Genomic DNA, 20,122 nt, shown 5'->3' on the forward strand with positions numbered 1-20,122 from the left:
AGCAATATTACATACGTAATTTTATATACAAACAATAATATATTATCATATGATTAGATAATTAAAAGTTAAAATAAATCAACACTCAATCACATAATAACACATTAATATTGACCCTAAGAAAACCGGTAGTGTTAAAATTTTTAAGATAAATTGAGTTTGAGTCTCTATCACGCTTGTAAAATTTCGATTTATCTGATACTGTGATTGTGGGTTTGGTTATTATGATCTAGGTTTATTTGTCTAACAAATATAAATACAGTCTCGGTTATAAAAAAAATGATATATTATTATTTATAAATAAAATTAGGCATATAATCTTATGATTTAAAAAAAAAAAAAAAAAACGCATCTAGAATACATGGATACAACGTAATGCCAACTAGCTTTGAAGAAGTTCTCCGAATTTCTGAATCAAAGACAGACTGGTGCACCCACCCACCGATGCTGCTAAAAGTCCTGTTTTCCCAGTTAGAACAAACTATACTTATTTTGACTATCCACTGTTTCTCCTCCAAGTTTTTCTGTCTAATAACTTGTGCCAAACTTTACTTACAATTGTCAGCTCTTAAAACCTAAAACATGGCTGCAGTGCCCATAATTTTCCTTCGCCTATAATTAATAATAAAGCAAAAGTTGCGACGCTTGTTGCCTGTCATTTTGGTTCACTTGAAAAGGAAACCACTTCACTCTGATTGAAATTTAGCTACTCACCCACCCACATGAATTGTATATAATAATAATACCTGTAACTTCTCATCAACAGTGGAAAAGCAAAATATACACATTTTATCCCTTCCAAAATGGGCCATCTATCTAGTCATTGCTTACCATCAAATATTCTTCTCCTATCAGCAACAAAATTATCTATCTACAAATCATAGTTTGGCAGTTTGTCACCTCAGATGCCCGGCAACTCCAGCTGTGTGGCTAACACAAGCGGGAAATCCGTGCACTATGGTTTCTTCCTAAACCATATAGATAACTTCACTCAATGTAGCACCATCTTCAATCCAATCAGATTCTTCCTTCATTTCATTATCATTTGGTTGTAAAAAATGTCAAAAATATACCCAATTTAGAATCTGGATCTAACAAAACGTCCAACTGGTAACCAAACTGTATATAAAAATATAAACTTCAAAGACAAAATGAACACGTCACACCACACCAAATCCCCCATCCCCTCTTTCCCAGAAAGAAATAAAAAAATAAAGAATGGGAAAGAAAATAAAGACAAAAAAACTAATGAACCTATATGCATTTAGTGAGTACATATAGACAAGAAGAAATCCAGAATAAAGAAAATTACAGCCATCTCCAAATTTCAAACCAACACTAGAAAAGTCCAAATTCAAAATGATTGGTCTTCAAATGTGTGGCCGAAAACAATTCAGAAACGAATTTGGTGATTAAAGTAATGATTTAGCAAGTATGACAATGGAAGCCCATATCTACAATGGCAAGGCAACACACTGGACAATAGTGAAGAAATCGGCCCAGAAATCAATTTTTTTTCGTTTTGTACCAGTGATTACAATACTTGAAAGCACATGAGAGAGACAACTGAGGGCTCTATCATTTTTTTAACACCACTTTCATACACAATTAGACAAACAAGGCTTCCTTCAGGCAAATATATTATCCGACGCAACTCTTTTGGTTCCTAGTATTGACACTCTTCTCACACATATGCAGTGGAATCTTCATTCTTGTCATTGAGTCCCAGTTTCATTTGCCGCAGGAACTTTTTCAGGGTAACTGGAAATGTCAATATCAATAAGTGACATATCATAGGGCACAGATAACGAATTCGAGGTATCTACAAGCAAAGATGACTTCGATATATCAGACTGAGAGCTTCCAGAAGAAGATGAAAGACTTGATAGCTGAATGTCATCCAGCTTGGTTCCAAACATGTGTTTATTCCTTCTCACAGCATCCATTTCCGGGCCAGTTGGCACAAAAGTGCGTGAACGGTATTTCCTTGTTCCCTCATCACCCTCACTATGGTTGTAGAGTACATAATCATGATAAGTTGGAGCAAACTGCACAATATTAACAACCATCAGTATAGCGGTGGAGGTAAAGCAACCTACGATATGGAGAATTAAACAATAGAAGAATTGCTAGATACAATGTTAAAGCACCAGTGCACCTGGTGAACAGTGTCATGGTAGAAGTCATTCAACTTCACAGCATGTGCAAGGCTTCCCGTAAAACCACGAGAGCAACCAATATTTGCTCCAGCATACTCCTTGTATGGGAATGCAAAAAAATGACCAACAGCAGCAATAAGCATCTCAACACATACTATAAAATTTTGAAAATCAGCAGCTTGATCTGCATTCTTTATTAATCGAGTCTTCGCAGCAAGAAAAACCAGAACACCCTGACAGAAACAAGACAAATAAGTTAAAACAGAACAATCTACAAATTTAACCTTCCTTAGTAGATAAAGTCTAAGTTAAGACAGAAAAAGCAGATCAACCTTTAAAAACACCAGATAACATTAGGTAACTCAATAGTCTTTCATCAAAAAGCATCAACAGTAAACCAAGAAAGAAACAAAAGAGAGCACCAATCAACTTAAATAAGACAAGAAGTCTAGTAAAATGATATATTCAAAACAACATTTGCCTTTCCATAAATTTTAGATTGGATGCCCAGAAATCCCCTCACACCTCTAATCAGTTCATCAAATTCAAAATTAACAAGTGGACCATAAAATCTTGATAGTTAGATAACTTATTATACACGTCATGTAGATGGCTCTAAGAGACGTAAAACCCATCAAATCAACTCTCAAGGTTACAAGAAAAATCTAATAACTGATAATGAGGCTGGATTACTTCTATAAAACAGCAGTGCTTTTACTTGTTTCTGAATAGCTGCCTTATCATGAATATTGGCTCTACTAACACTGCATTGAATCACATCTACTGAAAATTTGAGAAGAGATTAAGTTGTATAGGGAAGTAAAATCATTATAGATTTTAGGTTGTCTCAGATTTACAACTGCATTTTAGCACTCAAGAGAAGAAATTTTATCTTTTCATTAAAGATACTAGATTCATTATTATTTCAGGAATTTCCAAAGTCTATCAGAATTTCTAGAATATTTCCAAATAATAAGTTCGTTGTTTACCACTCCTATGAGTGATGAAACAATAGTCTGCAATAGCTCATTATTGGAAGGTCTATGGCAGTGAAATATTCAATTTGTTGTGAGAGCATTTTCGCTCTCTCCTCTAGATGAATCCTTCCCCTCTATCAATACTAAATGTAAAATTCATCTCTTCCCTTCACTCCTCAGACCCCTACAGTACTCTTTTCCTTAAAGAAAACCAATTAATGCTTTATGTCAGCAGTACACCAATTTAATGTTGTCATGGGTTTAAAAACATATTGCAGATACAGAAATAATATATATTTAATATCTAATGGTAAAAAGTTTAGAATTAAATTTCACCTGCCAATAAGTTAGGAAAACAACAGATTTGATGATGATGAACTTTGGAACTGGATTGAATGGATGTAGCAAATCTCTGCACGCCATATAAAACAATGCCAAAGCATAAAGAGCCGTAGAGTATGAGATTGTATAAATGATGGTAAGGTAAAGATACGACTGGTCCGGACTAAAATTTCCATCTTTATATTTCCCTTTAGCATAAAGGATGAGAGTTACAGTGACAAGGATGGGCTTTAGGATTACAAATTGTAAACAGCCTTGCTTACACCTCCTTATAAAACGCCTGCATTACCACATATGCAAGTTTATCATCAGTAATACGGCATTTAAGTATATAATCAAGTTGTAAAGATTGTAACAGAATCTGAACATTTCCAAAAATATTTATAGATGCACTGATTCTATTGTGGAATCTAAAAATAAGTATAACTTATTCATTCAGTCAATAATAATGGTAAACTCACCCATCTAGTGGTATGGGAGGGAAGCAGCACGTCATCAAACAAAATGATGGTTTTAGAACACGACCACTTAAACTTAGCACAACTGCTCCAGGGCCACCAACCCATGCAAGGCACAATGACAAGAAATTATAAATGACCCAAGCTTCATAACTGAAACAATTCAAAGAACAGTATTAGCAAAGAATGGTTTCCACAGTGCAAACCATAACTTGTCACTTGTTTTTTTTTGGCATAAATAAAGCAAGTTTTATTCCTTCAAAAGTATTTCAGAGCCCTCTGACTGGTTAATGACAACAGGAAAATCAGTCAAGTAAAAATTACAACCATATTTTGAAGTAAAATCTACAAAGCAAACAAGCAACTAACAGCACAAATTAATCAAAAATATGATCTGAATATCAATATTATTCCCAAGAATTGCAATTTTTAGTTAGGCTTCTAACTCTAATAATGATCTTTTGCCCTAAAATTCTTTTTCTGCTGCTGTTTAGTTCTATGAGCAATTCCCCTGCCGTTTGAGGATATAAAGAAGCATTTTATGGAAGTCTGCAGTGATAATTATTTTGTTGAATGATCTAGAATGCGACAGGACATTTTTATGATTACTTCAGGGAGTCTCCCTGCCTTCTTTGGCAAATAGTTATTTTTTGGGTTCTTGGTGTCTATAACCATCGAAGTCAAAGACGCGTCATTATTTTTCATCCTACAAAATTTCAGAAACTGCAGTGATCTGAATCTTTTTTCTGTTTTACGCTTTACCAAAGTTCTTGTTTATTTACAACAAGGAGCTGTGTTCAGAGGTTTTTGCTTCTTGTATCTAGTCATTTATCCACACTGCATGCATATATGTGATAGGTTTGGAATTTGTTGGGTCATTTGGATTGCATCCACCTCTGTGAAGTTCAGTTTCCTAAAATCTGATGTTAGAGACCCAGTGCTAATTTCATAATATCTACAGTTCCTTCTTTGCCAACTGTGGTATAGAAATACTTCAGTGACACCATCACCTCACCTCTCTTCCTCTAAATGAAGAGAAGATCAATGTGAAATTTTGCCAGCTACTACAGACCATTAAAATACTAGTTGGCATGTAGTAGCTGGAAAAAAAACTATAGGACACCATATGTTACTGAGCATATCCTACTCTTTTCCCATTATCCTTTTGTCAGGAGAGAAGTTAAATGCTGTCCCAGAAGCATAAAGGAAGAAGCCAAGAAATAGAACTGGCCCCATAACAAGCTCCAAGGAACAGAAAATTAAAGAGATGATAGAAATTTCAGAACCATGGAGCCTACTCTTGAAGATGTAGAGTAACAGTTAACTTGAAAACAAACTAAGAGTAACTCATTTATCAATCAAAGGGAAAAAAAAATACAAGCTAAACCTTAATGGATACACATTTAGTGTGTTACTTCCCAATATAGCAACGATTTGACAGACCTTGCCAGAAAGACAAAATCTATCAACTACAAAACTAAACAAAAATTAAAGTTGAATGCCCACATTTCAAAATAAATATAAAAATAAACATACTTACACTTCTCTAATGGAGTTGAAATATATAGCACTATCTGGTAAAACAAGAGCCAAGAAAGACATCAATGCATAGACCTGCCACGAAGAAAGGTTCACATAGTTTAGACAATATAGTAACTGATAATATAAGCTACAATTTCCTAACATTGCAAGACTCAACAAAAATGCAACAATGAATATAATGCTGCATGAAATGCAAGTTTTCATGGAATGAAGTATCCCACTGTCCACTCCTGAAGAGCAAACCATTCCTTACAAGAACTACTCCACTAAATACAGAAAGACACATCTCGGAAAATCCATGGAAGAACTTGACAAGTGAAAGGGAAGACAGAAAGAGATACAAAATTCATAACAACTAAACTCAAAAGCACGTGCAGTGAAAAATGTAAAAAATGATTACATATAGAGAAAGAAACGCTTACAGGGACCATAAAAATGATGCGGACGATGTATCTCTGGTAAGTAGGTTCAGTGTAATTCAAAAGGTGTCTATAGATGTGGAAAACAGCCAAAGAAGTAGCTCCAGCAGTGCATATAAAAGCGATTATATCGTAGTAAATGGGAACAACTTCCCCCATTTTGAAATAACTAAACGCCAAAATTTATACAACAATCAATTAGAAGATAGTCAGTGAAAACATAATCAGAAAAAAGGTGATAAGATAAGAATTACGACGGTTCTAACCTCGAATCGAAGTGTCTCAATCTCAAAAGAAGCTTAACATTTGACTAGAAATTCGACTTTGTTAGCCCTAGACCTAGGTTTTCTTTAACCCTAGGCGAGCAATAAAGTTAGGTTAAAAAAACAAGTAATTGAATAGAATTGTTTTGATAGAAAGATAGAGAAACCTTAACGGAGAAAGTAGATCTGCGAAAATCGAGCCCTACTGGCAGCCAATAATGGCGGCTCTCATCTCACTGTCTTCGGTGGAAACCCAAATGAATATCACAAAATTCACATTCAAATCAAGATGACAATTCTATTTTTTATAATTATTTTTTTATTATTTTCACATTTGGAAGACGAGCAAGGCTATGGCAATACAGTGTTAGCATATAATAGCCAACCGAAAGAATACCTTCGCCCTTTATCATTTATTAAAACTATTTCAAAAAAATTAAAATTAATAAATAATAAATAATATTATATATATAATTTAAATATATAAATAATATTATTATATAATTAAATTAAATATTATTTTATTTTTAATTTAAAATATTACTAAATTTATACAATTATTTAAGTAATCACTTCACTCTCAAATTTTTTAATCTATCAAACTCTTTCAAATCTCAAGTCAAGTTCATATGGTTCCTGACTATTTTTGCGTTAATTTTATTTTAATATTTGTTCAATTCAATTAATCATATTTTTTCCTCAAATTCATTTCAAAGTGGATTTTAATTTAAATGAATTTAATTTTTTAAATTATTTCAATAATAAAAAAATCAATACTTTGATAATGAATCATAGCCACAACCTTCATTAAAAAAAAAAAAAAAACCCATAAATCAATAGTGTCAGATCATTTTAGTTAAATAAAAATATATTTGCAGTAAAATGGTTTAATACATATTATGCAAATATTACGGTTCTAGTTTAACATGTACAAGTTCGAATGTCACCACACTTAAAAAGGCAATAACAAAGTTCGCTTGTAAGGTCAAAATTGGTACATAAATCTTCTTCTACTAGTTTTTCAACTTCTATAATAGGGAAGATGTCTAACTTCACATATGTTCAACAAAATACGAGGGATTATATGGTAAGGTAACTTGTCACAATTAATCAACTTTTTTTTTTTTCAATTTGGTGATAATATTATTTCAGAATTGTTTACACAAAATCATGTAAAAACACAATAAGATTTGGTATTGCTAGGAATTATGAATTAATAAAATTATAAATTATAAATAAAATTACTGAATTTAATGAAGTTATTTCACATTTAGTACCAAGATTTAAAATATATTTGTGCATTTGTCATTATATTAAGATCTTTATAAACTTTTGGTTGTGTATTAAAATATCAAGTAATTATAGTTTTATAACTTTCGTAAGATTTTAACATTAAATAGGTCAAATTCTAGCGAGTTTTAATGTTAGTTTTCATTTTTTTTTTCTTCGTACTCTCATTTGTTTACATATCTAATAATTTGCTTGTAAACATATTAGAGATGATACAATATAAGTAATAACATGCTTAATTGTTCCCATTTTTGTATGTGTTAAACTTATTCCTTCTTGTGAAATCAAATTCATTATATAATATATACATCTTCTTAGGGTACTTCCATAAAGCCAACCAATTTGTATATTTGTAATAATACAATTTACTTATTTATTAATAAAGGAATTTTATTATTCATTTGTATTAATGTTTTGCATAATATGATCGCATAAATAATATTCTCTTAAAATAGTAGAATCATGATAAAGGGATTTGATAAATGATTGTGAAAATCCTATGAACACATTAGATGGTTATTCTATAAATGTTTGTAATCCTAATATTATTTTGACCAATGATAAACGTAATAGTGATGATATTATTGTAGTGTTGAACGATCCCATCGAAATGTGGTAATATTTATTACGTATCAAAACTGTTAACTAACATCTTGGTGCAACATATAGATGTAGGTTGTAGACGTATTCATCGAATTGACCTAAAAAGAGGATTTTCATATGGATGATTGCTCTAGTATTTATGAAACAAATCCTCTAACTCGCAGGTATATGTGATTTTTACACTTGAAGTCATCAAATTGTCTCATACAAGAATTGGTATGATTTGATACTATCAAACATGCCACTATAATAAGGGTAATCATAAAAGTAGTGATTGATCATATTAAGATATGCATAAAGGCTATAGCGAATCAATAAATGATTCGTTACTCACCAAACATGTAAGGTGATATTTCACATGAAATCGAATTTATGGCCACAGTGGGATTAGGTCAAAGCTTGGTCCAAGTTAGTTGGTTAACTATGTGTATTAGTCATATTGAGGAGTTATGGAGATAGACATACATTCATGTCTTAACTTTAAGAGATATCGATTGACAAATGGATCAAATTATACGTAACCATGTAGTTGACAAAGTCTAAAGTTGTTCATTGACACTCTCTTAGTCAGGTGGTCATAATGTCTTACTAAATGCCAATCTTGGTTTATGTTTGGATTTGATCTGAATCTAAATATTATCGATTTGATAAAAAGTTTATGGGTCATATGCATAAAGACGTTAATTCGGACTTTAAGCCATAAAGCTATTTGGTAATAATCCTTGTGTATTTAGATTAGGTAAAATCATAAATGGACTATGTTTGTCCAATAGGATTGAATTAGCTCAGTTTGACTTTTTCCTTGACCATGAACACTCATTCATGGATGATGAATGCTCGTTCATCATGAATTGGATTAAGATATAGTTTTATCCAAATTCGTTTTCAAAAATTTGGATAAATCATAGATCATATGGATAAAGACCAAGGATGAACTCTTTATAAATAAAAACGTGTTTTACGAATTCAATAGCTTTTTGAAAACCCTAGTGGGTGAACGTTCGTCCCTTTACACAAACAACCTGTTCATTGAACCCTAGCAACCTCTAACAAACGATTTTATCCTCCTCATCATTCATGCTTCATATGAATACTAAGACGTCATCTCATTATGGGTTGGAGAATGTTCATATAGCTGCGTAAAGAACGAAATAGTCATTTAACACATGTATAAGATTCTCAAACTCTCTATGTTTGATAATTTCCATGTTCATAGTTATATTCCTAAAATATGATGTTCAATGAGGTTTTCACCCTGTTTGAATTTAAAATTATATATTTCAATGTCTCTTTAGATTTCAGTAACTTGAAAATCTAACATGAAATAATTTACCATTAAAAGGTAAATTTAAATGTCTCATCATTAGGTCAATAATTTTATTGTTTAATTTAGCATTACCAAATGTAATAGAAAAAAAATACTTTTATTTATTTGATATTCATTAAAAATATTAATTAATGTTCGATAAATGGTCTAGTATGTCATATTCTAAATGCAATGATTTTTTAATTGTCAATCTAAATTAAAAAAATGGGTTGTTGCATAAACATAGATTAAATCTTGATTAATCGATATCCATAAATTTAAAGTAATTGAAATAACATCCCTAAATTGACCAAGTTCATTTATTTTTTTTATTTTTATTAATTCATAATTTTTACTTATATGAGCTTAATATACTCTTAGGAACTTTGTTAATTGTCTAGTGAACATCGTTTTGCACAAAACCATTTAACATACTAGCATCATCAGATGAAAAAAGGTTGATTAATGATAACAACATATTAGATTATATAGTCTCACACAACTTGTTAATTATATGTGAAGTTAGACATTTCTTCCATTGCATTATTAGATCGATTAGCTAAAAAAGATTCAGAAACTGATCTTGATTTCGTGAATACAATTTGTTACTGTCCTTTCAAGTGTTGTAGTATTTTTTTTACAATGTTTGTTGATATGTCAATGAAGAAGTTTGATGTCCCCCAAACTCGCACACATTAGGCAAGAAATAGTGTTTGTACACCACACGTCAAACCAATTTACTACTAATATTTTCTTTTACTTGACTGAGAAGCTCTTTATCATCAATTTTGCTTTTGTTTTTTAAATACTGGTGACAATTGTAATTGTGTTTTATCATCAATATATATATTTTTTTCATTGTCATAATAATTAAAAAGATTAAATTCATTTGAATTATAATCTACTTTGATACAAAATTAAGGGATGAAATATAATAATTGACAAAATATTAAAAAGAATTGAACACAAAATAATTTGAAAAATTGGGAGAGAGATGAAGTGAGCTTTTGAAACGAGAGTTGATCGAGAGAGTAAAAGAGTTGAGAACTTGAGATAGAGATTGAGTGAGTTAAGAGTTGAGTAATGTGAAATGTTTATGAATTTGGGAGGTATTTATTGGAAAGTTAAAAAAAATTCAAGTAGTCATACGAGAGTGTCATTGCCAACAACAAAGAGGAAGATTTTTTCTTTTTTAATATTTTATTTCATAAGTCTTCTCTATAAGTCTCTAGTACACCCGTCCTACCCGCGAGCCATTAGACTAGTTGTGTCAACCCATGGGCCAACTCTTAATAAGTCTAATTTTAATACATAACCAAAAAATTTAAGAAACCTATTTTTTTATTGACCATGATTGAATTTTAGTATCCTACAACTAGCTTTGTTTTTATTGTATCATGGATATTAGAGCTATTTTTAAAGAATATATGTATATCCTTATTTTTTTGGACCAATTGCAAAATGTGGAAGAAATTTTTTTAAAATATTGTAAAAATACACCTTCATAGTTTGCTTTATATATAAAAAAAAATATTAAGAACAAAAAATTTGTTAGAAGTTATTTGTGAAAATCTAGAGACCACTTTATCATTAACAATAGAATATGTTTGTGAGTTTTTATTTGAAATGTATTTCGATTATGAAGTAAAATATGAAAACAATATAAATATGTCACAACCATGGTTAAGTTTAGGTTTATCTAAAGGTAAGCAACGTCTTTGGTATATCCTCGTGAAAGGTAAACAACTAATAAGTTCTAATTTTTCTTTTGGTAAATCGACAAATTATATAAATATTGACAATTTGTCTAAAATTATGAGTAAAATTGATCAATTTGATATTCTTATTTGATGAAAAATACATAAAAAATTACTTATTATATACTTTCTGTATGACACGTGATTTGTTAATACTTTCAATATCTTTAATAGTATCAGAATGAGTTTTTAGTGTAAATGAATGTGTTTTACATAACAGAAGATTAAATTTACATCCAAGTGTTGTTGAATGTATTACGTGTGTGAAACATTGAGTAACAACAAATTTCAAGCAACAAATTCTTGTTGTTGAAGATATATTTAAGGATTTCAAAAATTTTGATATAAAATAAAATGAATATATATGATGCTTTTAAATATGAGTTTACTCTTTTTTATATATGATTCCTTTTATTTTATTGCTTACACCCCCCCCCCCCCCCCCCCCCCCTCACGTAAGGCTTGGTAGGTTCATTTAACTTGACAAAAATGAGATTAAAGGTGGATATGGATCAGGCTGGGCTAAATATCTCTTAGCTCAAATGCATCTTGAATAGAAAATGGTCTAACTCAAATTCAATTCGGGTTCATTGAGTCAAAATTAGGTCCAGCTCAGGTTCAATTCAAATAAAAAATAGTTCAACTCAGTTTGATTAAAGTTTGACTTGATTTTGTAGCTCGAATCAATAGTTCAAATTTATAACTCAATTAGATTAAAATTGATGGTTTGAATTTATAGTTTATTGACAAAACGATAACATTTTACCTAAATAATATTCAAAATTACTTATTTGAGCTATAAATTTGAACTGAATCAAGCTACAAATTTAGACCACCAATTAGAATTAATTTAAGCATGAATTTGAGCCAAATTAACCTACGAATTCTAAGTACTAATTCGAGTTATGAATTCAAACTGAACTTGAGTTGAACACATCTTAGCTCGAGTTTCACTCGGTTTAAATAATGAGACAAACCTTTTATCTCAGATTTGACTCAAATTTGAACCAAATTAAATCAAATCAAATCAGCTTTCAAGTCCAAGTTAGCTTGATTCATATCCAGGCAAGCCATGGGCTCAAGTGATTAAGGAAATTGAGAGCATGATGCGAGTGGGTGAATCAACATTTGAGCACATCAATGCGGATGCGTGCGAACGAGACCAAACTAAGACATAAGGCTAGTCAAGGATGGGCTAAACAACATAAGTGGAGTGTGTTGGACACGAAGCATAAGTGCATGGACTTATGCATGATAAGCATTGAAGGCTGATATACAGTGCGCCAAGATGAGGTTGGTTAATATGCTATTGGTTGAGAAGCTATTGGTTGATATAAGAGTTATTGGGCAGCGGTTGAATGTCTAATAAATTGTCTATCTTAGTTTGAAATTCATAATAAAACAATCTTATGTAACTGTCGGTCTTATACCAATATAAAATGTGGCAAATGGGCAAAAATAGGGGCTAAGTGTGCTAAGTGTATGTAAGTAAACGTGTGTCAGAGTTGTGAGTGTGCCATATGTGCTAGTGTATGTTGTAATTTGTGCTTGTATTTTCTTAATGAAATAAAAGTCATTGTTCTTGATATTTACTTAATGACTTTTACATTTGGTTCGAGTTAAGACTACCATTTCTAACAAGTGCAAGGAGCCAAATTGCTTAAGTACCGACATTTGACATGATGCAAGAATTGCTTAACCAAATGCAGGACTTAGTTGTATCACATTAGGTTAAATTTGCTTAACTTTACTTAGGAAAAGTTATCCTCATGACACCTAATAAGATGAGAGGATTGTTCTTTTATTCTTGTGCTACTCAACATTTAATTTGAAGTTTTGATAATGCCATCCTTACTAGCATTAATATTGGTAAAGTAACATTAATCAAGTAAAACTAGATATGCAATTAGTAATATTTACATTTTACCCGTTTTGTTTGATTATCGATAACATTGTCTATTGGATTGGAGCTATAGAAGACATTAGTGATAATTTTAAAATTACAAAGGATGTTTGTGAAATTAGGATAAACTTAGGGAAGTTCCAAGTGGGTTATAAGGCGATAAGTGTTGGGCTTAACGGTTTCAGGCTTACAGTAATATTAGAAAAATTGAAAATTTAACCCGAATCCGGTGTGAAAAAATGAGGAAGACCCGAGAGAAATATCTCATCTATCTAACTGGTGTGACTATTTATATAGCTTAATCGAAGGAGGTGGAGGTCTGCGAGGCCATTCATTATCAAAAGACCGCCTTATCTCTCAACTTCTTCTTCTTCACCTTAACGCTGCCATCTACTCACTAATTGTACTTCAAAATGTCCGCTATACTCGGAGTATCTTCTACTCCCATCTTGAAGGTCTACGCTAAACGAGCTACGACGTCGTCTTTGTTTCGCTCTTTGCCGTTTGCTGATAAGCCTCATTTCAATGTTTTTATAACTTCGAGCAATAAGCCTTTGGTTTTTAGGAGCAGTGGCCTCGGCTTTGTTGCTTCGGCCATAGCTACTTCTAACAACGTCCTCAGTGAAGAAGCGTTCAAAGGTCTTGGTGACTACTCCGACGATTCCGGTTCTCTTGACAAGGATTATGAGTCTGAGGACGTTAGTGTGGACGAGGATGAACTTGCCATTTCTAAGATTGGTTTACCTGATCGTCTCGTTGATACTCTTGAGAAGCGTGGCATTACTCACCTTTTCCCCATTCAGGTACTCTACTAATAAATGCAGAATTTTGTTTTCATAAATGAGGATACCGGAAATTTTATGAAAATTTAATTAGTTTTAAATGTTTTAGAATCAAATTCGTGTGCAATCAGAGATGAAAGTATATTTTTTTAAACAGTTACTATAGTTTTCAACTAACAGTTTTCAAATAAAATCTTTAGAGGTTTGTATAAAATAAGTATAGTTGTTAACTCTTGACACAATTTTTGAATACTGTGTTAAATACATTTTCAGATATGGAATATAGTCAGAATAACTTGCTTTTTTGGCTGCAGCTTAGTTTTTGAAAATTAGTTTTTCATTCTTTTCAGCCTTCTCCTTCTAATTTATGTGTTGTTATGTTTATGGTTTAGAGAGCTGTTTTAGTTCCAGCTCTACAAGGGAAAGATTTGATTGCTCGTGCAAAGACTGGAACTGGGAAGACATTAGCCTTTGGAATTCCGATACTTAAGCGTCTTACTGAAGATGCTGATCAAGCTCCATCTCTCAGGTACACTTTCCTTTATTATCATTTGTATTATATCTTTCATATATTGCTCAATTACAATATAGTAAGAGCATTTGTTTCTTTTGTTAGTCGGGGTCGACTTCCAAAAGTTTTGGTTCTTGCACCGACTCGTGAGTTAGCCAAGCAAGTAGAGAAAGAAATTAAAGAGTCTGCTCCTTATTTGAACACTGTGTGTGTTTATGGAGGGGTTTCATATAACACTCAACAAAATGCTCTTGCCCGTGGGGTGGATGTGGTTGTTGGAACTCCTGGTCGAATCATTGACCTTATTAAAAATAGGTCCCTCAGATTGGGGGAAATAGAGTTTTTGGTTCTTGATGAAGCTGATCAGATGCTTGCTGTTGGATTTGAGGAGGATGTAGAAGTTATTTTGGAAAATCTTCCACCCAAGAGACAGAGCATGCTTTTCTCTGCAACCATGCCTGCTTGGGTCAAGAAATTATCTAGAAAGTATTTGGACAATCCTCTCAATATAGATTTGGTACATGTCTTTTCCTTCCTTCCATTTCATAGAATGTATATCTTGACGTTAACTGTACATTCTATGTATTATGTTTGCTATAGCAACATTTGTTAAATCCATCTTATTTCTTTTTGTACAGGTTGGTGACCAAGAGGAGAAGCTTGCAGAAGGGATTAAACTTTATGCTATATCAACAACTGCAACCTCAAAGCGAACCATTCTTAGTGATCTTATAACGGTATTGTTACAAACCTTACTTTGTATTGGTAACTTCTTTAAAGATTGTGCCAATGAGCAAAAAGCAAAAATATAAAAAATAAAGAAGTGCAATTTATATCTAATATTTAGCTTGCATGGTATGAGACATCAGTCTAATACATTAGTTCAATTGGAAACAGTTTTGTTTATGGTAAAAAGCACATGCAGGACACATGATATTTTATATGCGAGAGCAGAATCTGGTGTAAATTTCAAGATAATTTGGATGATGTGAAAGAAATTTGTTTTATATCAACTGTTTTGGTAGGTATATGCAAAGGGTGGGAAGACCATTGTATTTACACAGACAAAACGAGATGCTGATGAAGTCTCAATGGCATTGACAAACAGTATAGCTTCTGAGGCATTGCATGGAGATATATCTCAACACCAGAGGGAGAGAACATTAAATGGTTTTCGACAAGGAAAATTTACTGTTCTTGTTGCCACTGATGTTGCAGCTCGTGGGCTTGATATTCCCAATGTTGATTTAGTAAGTTCACTAATTTGGTCATCTTATTTAATCAGTTTTTATAAGCATAAACAAAGTGAGTTATTGTTAAGTACCTCAAAAACAATTAGGTGGAAACATGCACATATCTGCATGGTTAATAGCGCACTATCATGTGTGTAGTGTTTGTGTTCCTTAGCTTCACAACTGTTAGTTCTATGTTCTGCCATGGAAATCTTAAGATCCCTCAGTTTATGAATTGTTATGCATTCCTCTTTATTCCTGAGGCAAACTTCCTAGTGCACATTTTGATTTCAATAATCGAGAATTTTGTGTTTTTACTTCAACTTCTTCTTAGATTATCCACTATGAACTTCCAAATGATCCAGAGACTTTTGTTCATCGCTCTGGTCGTACTGGGCGTGCGGGAAAGGAGGGGACTGCCATTCTGATGTTTACTAGTAGCCAAAGGAGAACAGTTAGATCTCTTGAGCGTGATGTTGGGTGTAAGTTTGAGTTTGTTAGTCCCCCGGCTATTGAAGAGGTTTTGGAATCATCAGCTGAGCAAGTAGTTGCTACTCTTAATGGAGTTCATCCTGAGTCTGTGGAGTTCTTTGTCCCTACTGCTCAAAGGTTGATTGAAGAACAAGGAATGAATGCTCTTGCTGCTGCACTAGCACAGTTGAGTGGATTCTCACGGCCTCCTTCGTCCCGCTCTCTTATTACCCATGAGCAGGTATCAGTGTCCCTCTCTGATTATGAACCTTTTGCATTTTCCATATTTCACTTCTGGTCATTCTGAACATTACTTAGCCTGTATTTTACATAACTTGTTTCTATATTGCAAGCAATGCTGACAGCTATATTTTTCTTGAATTATTCCTTGGACCTTGTCCTCTGCATTTTCGGTATCAGAAGTTCAAGTTGCATACAGCTTTGATGAAATCTTTCATCTTTGCCATATGTGCCTTAAACAATTCTTTACTTTTTTGTTAATAGATATTTTTTCTCTTCCATTTTCCTTTTCGTTTTGCTTGGATACTTTTTATTAGTAGTTGCAGTAGTCTGCTGGTAACTTGAACTGGGCCCCTACATTGCAGGGATGGGTGACATTACAATTGACAAGGGATTCAGGTTACTCCAGAGGGTTCTTGTCTGCTAGATCTGTCACTGGGTTACTTTCTGCCATTTATCCTGCTGCTGCTGATGAACTAGGAAAAATAAATATAATTGCTGATGACAGGGTTTGTATTTAGTGTTTTTGTCTTCATTCTGTTTCTTTGATTTATTGATGCATGGGCTTGTATAATCTAATACATTTATGTGGTTGAATTCAGGTTCAAGGAGCAGTTTTTGACCTTCCGGAGGAGATTGCCAAGGAGTTGCTGAATAAGCAAATACCACCTGGGAACACCATTTCCAAAATTACTAAGGTTTATACCCCATCTTAATTGCTCTTCTTTCATATGCTTGCTTCTTCATGATAGGCTTATGTAGCTTGAACTAGCAATGATCTGATTAATGTGCATTTAGTTTACGAACACCATAGACCTGTTTTCCTTTCTTTCTCTCTTTTCTTCTCTCTTTCTCCCCTCATTTTTCAGTCCTTATATTCATCTATTACTTGTGAATGTATCGTATCCTGTGCCAATTGTTTGTGCAGTTGCCTGCCTTGCAAGATGATGGGCCTTCAAGTGATAACTATGGCAGATTCTCTAATAGGGATAGGTTTTCCCGAGGAGGTTCCTGGGACAAGAGAGGTTTTAGACCATCTCGTGGTGGTTGGAGCAGCAATGATGAGGATGGATATAGGCGTGGTAGTCGAAGTTCTAGAGCTCAAAATAGCTGGTCTAGGTTTTCAAAAAGCAGTGGAGATGATTGGTTGATTGGTGGTAGGAGATCAAGCAGGCCATCATCCAGGGAAAGGTATATCTTTTTCTCTGGCTTATAGAATGTTGTTCTGGCATGTGTACTATTTTGGTAACTAATGTATTGTTAGTGATCTTTGTTTTCAAGAAGCAGTGGAGATGATTGGTTGATCGGTGGTAGTAGATCAAGCAGGCCATCATCCAGGGAAAGGTATATCTTTTTCTCTGGCTTATAGAATGTTGTTCTGGCATGTGTACTATTTTGGTAACTAATGTATTGTTAGTGATCTTTGTTTTCAAGAAGCAGTGGAGATGATTGGTTGATCGGTGGTAGTAGATCAAGCAGGCCATCATCCAGGGAAAGGTGTATCTTTTTCTCTGGCTTATAGAATGTTGTTCTGGCATGTGTACTATTTTGGTAACTAATGTATTGTTAGTGATCTTTGTTTTCAAGAAGCAGTGGAGATGATTGGTTGATCGGTGGTAGTAGATCAAGCAGGCCATCAACTCGGGAAAGGTATATCTTTTTCTCTGGCTGATAGAATACTGTTCTGGCATGTGCACTATTTTGGTAACTAATGTAGTGTTAGTGATCTTTTTTCATTCACTTTTTCTTGAAAGGAAAAGTAGCTTTTTGAATATTTCATAGAAAATGAAGCTTGCAGAATACATTCTTTTCTATATATGAAGATGGTTTACCAAATTGGTTTATTTGTGTTGGGAAAGCTTGCCGAACATTGCTCTAATGAAGTGTCACATTCACGTGTATTACTTGCTTTGATTCTTGTACATTTGCATCAATCCTAACACATCTAAATGATTAGCAGATTTGGAGGTTCTTGTTTCAACTGTGGGAGGTCCGGGCACAGAGCATCAGAATGCCCTAACAAGACACAGTACTAATTTTTTAAATTGAAGCCTCCTGTTTCAACAGGAGGCGTCCTGGGAGCAGACCACTAGAATACGATGAATATTATTAAGACTTGTCTGGTCTATGTGCGAGGCCTCTGTTACCAAGCTTTACTTTGTATTAGTTTCATAGCAGCCGTAGGCCACGCATTCAGTCTTATTATAGTCACAGGAATCAATATCTTCGTATTTATCTGATTATATAGAAGAAGTATAGTTATCTCATCCTCATAAAGCAGTGATGGAACAACTTTATTATCGGGGAGGTCTACAAAACAAACAATAGTTGCTGCTTAATTAAATCATGCAAAAATACTAGCAATTCATGAGGCGAGTCGAAAATGTTCTTCACTAGACGTGCGGTCTGCGATCAAAGAATGATGCCCAAAAATATTGTATGAAGACAATACTACTTCCATGACACAATTGACAGAAGATAACAAAATTAAACATATTTTACCAAATTTCTATTTCACACATGATCTCCAAAAGAATGGTGATAATTTGGAATAATTTATTTATGAAGGTGTTGCGTATTGCAATGTCTGAAAAGTTGGCGCATGATAGAAAAATGTGTCAACTTAAAGACCTTTAATGATTGATGTTACCAATAGGGAGAGTAAAATTTCACTATCCTCTGTTTCCTTGACCAATGTTCTGTTTCACTAACGAGACAGATTTTTCAAAGTCCTTGCATTTCAAAATATTCAACTATTTACATTCTTAAACCTATTATAATGCTTATAATTTGTTTTTTCTTATTATGATGTTTACTGTACCATGTTTAACTAAAAAATTTTATAACCTTAATTAAGAGTCACTTTTTTTTTTTTTTTTAAATGATGAGAACTTATTTGATTTCACTGGATAGGTAATCCCAAAATACAGTTATTATATTTATAACCATTACACTTAATAATATTTATTTATAAAATATAAAAAATATTTATTTCTTATATTCTTGCTTATGCATTATCCTTTCTTAGGATATTATGTTTTTTTTTAAAATAATAATTATGCCTTTTATTATTTTTCTACAATTCTTAATTATTCACTTAATTAGTTTAAATTTGTAATGTCTTTATTATTCTCCCATGTGAAATATCCTCACAGCCACGTGCATTTGTGAAGGCATGTCATATCCTATTGGCCAACAGAGTTGTTGCCACCCAAGATTAGGTGTAATTCAAACTTATACCTGTCAACTTTTAAAAATTTAAAGTCTCACATATAAACCAAATTCTATTAAAATTATCAGTTAAAATAAAAAAAAAAAACTATTATTTAACAAACAAAACTAAAATTTTATTATATTTTTTCATTTAATTTAAAAATCTAATAATTTCTCTTATTCAAAGTTTGAAAAGTAGCAATTTTCTCCATAAAGTTTTTTCTCGTTCTTTTCAGTGGCTTCCTTCTCAGCTGTTGATTGACCTTTCTTCCTCTGTCGACAACTCATTCCCCTACCCCCCCAAAATTATTTTCATCAAGACTAAAACCCTCCCTTTTCTCCATCTCAGACAAAGACAGAGCATCTTCACTTGAGATAGAGATGAGGGTCTTCATTGGGGTGGGGGAAAATTAGTCATCAACAGAAAAGAAGGGAAAGCCAACTGACGATTGGAAAGGAAGTCGTTAGAGAGAAGAAAAATCCCTAAAGAAAAATTATCACTTCCCAAACTTTGAAAAAAAAGAAAATTATTAAATTTTCAAACTGAGAAAAAAATATGACATAACTTTAATTTTTTAATTTATTTCATTAAATGATAGTTTTATTCTTAACTTTATCTAAAAATTTTAATAAAATTCAACTCATAGATGAAAT

At 32.6% G+C, this 20,122-nt stretch overlaps 2 protein-coding genes across 54 annotated transcripts; one reads left to right on the plus strand and one right to left on the minus strand.

The window, feature by feature from the left end:
* Positions 1-1,231: 1,231 nt before the first annotated feature.
* Positions 1,232-6,535, minus strand: LOC123220322 (transmembrane protein 184A-like). Of its 4 annotated transcripts, none has more exons than XM_044642505.1 (8): positions 6,334-6,504; positions 6,164-6,253; positions 5,901-6,066; positions 5,477-5,550; positions 3,940-4,089; positions 3,473-3,758; positions 2,159-2,392; positions 1,232-2,048 (listed from the first exon to the last, which is right to left on the minus strand). In XM_044642505.1, exons 3-8 carry the CDS (start codon positions 6,054-6,056, stop codon positions 1,716-1,718), a joined length of 1,233 nt encoding a protein of 410 aa, XP_044498440.1. In that variant the 5' UTR covers positions 6,057-6,066; positions 6,164-6,253; positions 6,334-6,504; the 3' UTR covers positions 1,232-1,715. The 4 variants fall into 4 exon arrangements, with proteins under 4 accessions (XP_044498440.1, XP_044498441.1, XP_044498442.1 ...); XM_044642506.1 differs by having other exon boundaries at positions 6,328-6,504; XM_044642507.1 differs by having other exon boundaries at positions 2,315-2,392; positions 6,164-6,535.
* Positions 6,536-13,314: 6,779 nt separating this feature from the next.
* On the plus strand, positions 13,315-18,522 carry LOC123220320 (DEAD-box ATP-dependent RNA helicase 3, chloroplastic-like). Of its 50 annotated transcripts, none has more exons than XM_044642457.1 (13): positions 13,315-13,822; positions 14,194-14,330; positions 14,418-14,829; positions 14,951-15,049; positions 15,338-15,562; positions 15,879-16,256; positions 16,621-16,764; positions 16,858-16,953; positions 17,184-17,446; positions 17,537-17,599; positions 17,690-17,752; positions 17,843-17,905; positions 18,216-18,522. In XM_044642457.1, exons 1-13 carry the CDS (start codon positions 13,433-13,435, stop codon positions 18,289-18,291), a joined length of 2,409 nt encoding a protein of 802 aa, XP_044498392.1. In that variant the 5' UTR covers positions 13,315-13,432; the 3' UTR covers positions 18,292-18,522. The 50 variants fall into 50 exon arrangements, 43 of the variants coding, with proteins under 43 accessions (XP_044498392.1, XP_044498394.1, XP_044498396.1 ...); XM_044642459.1 differs by having other exon boundaries at positions 17,846-17,905; XM_044642461.1 differs by having other exon boundaries at positions 17,849-17,905.
* The last annotated feature ends 1,600 nt before the right edge of the window (positions 18,523-20,122 follow it).

This window comes from Mangifera indica, chromosome 7 (assembly GCF_011075055.1).
Source record: "Mangifera indica cultivar Alphonso chromosome 7, CATAS_Mindica_2.1, whole genome shotgun sequence".
NCBI classification, from domain to species: domain Eukaryota; kingdom Viridiplantae; phylum Streptophyta; class Magnoliopsida; order Sapindales; family Anacardiaceae; genus Mangifera; species Mangifera indica.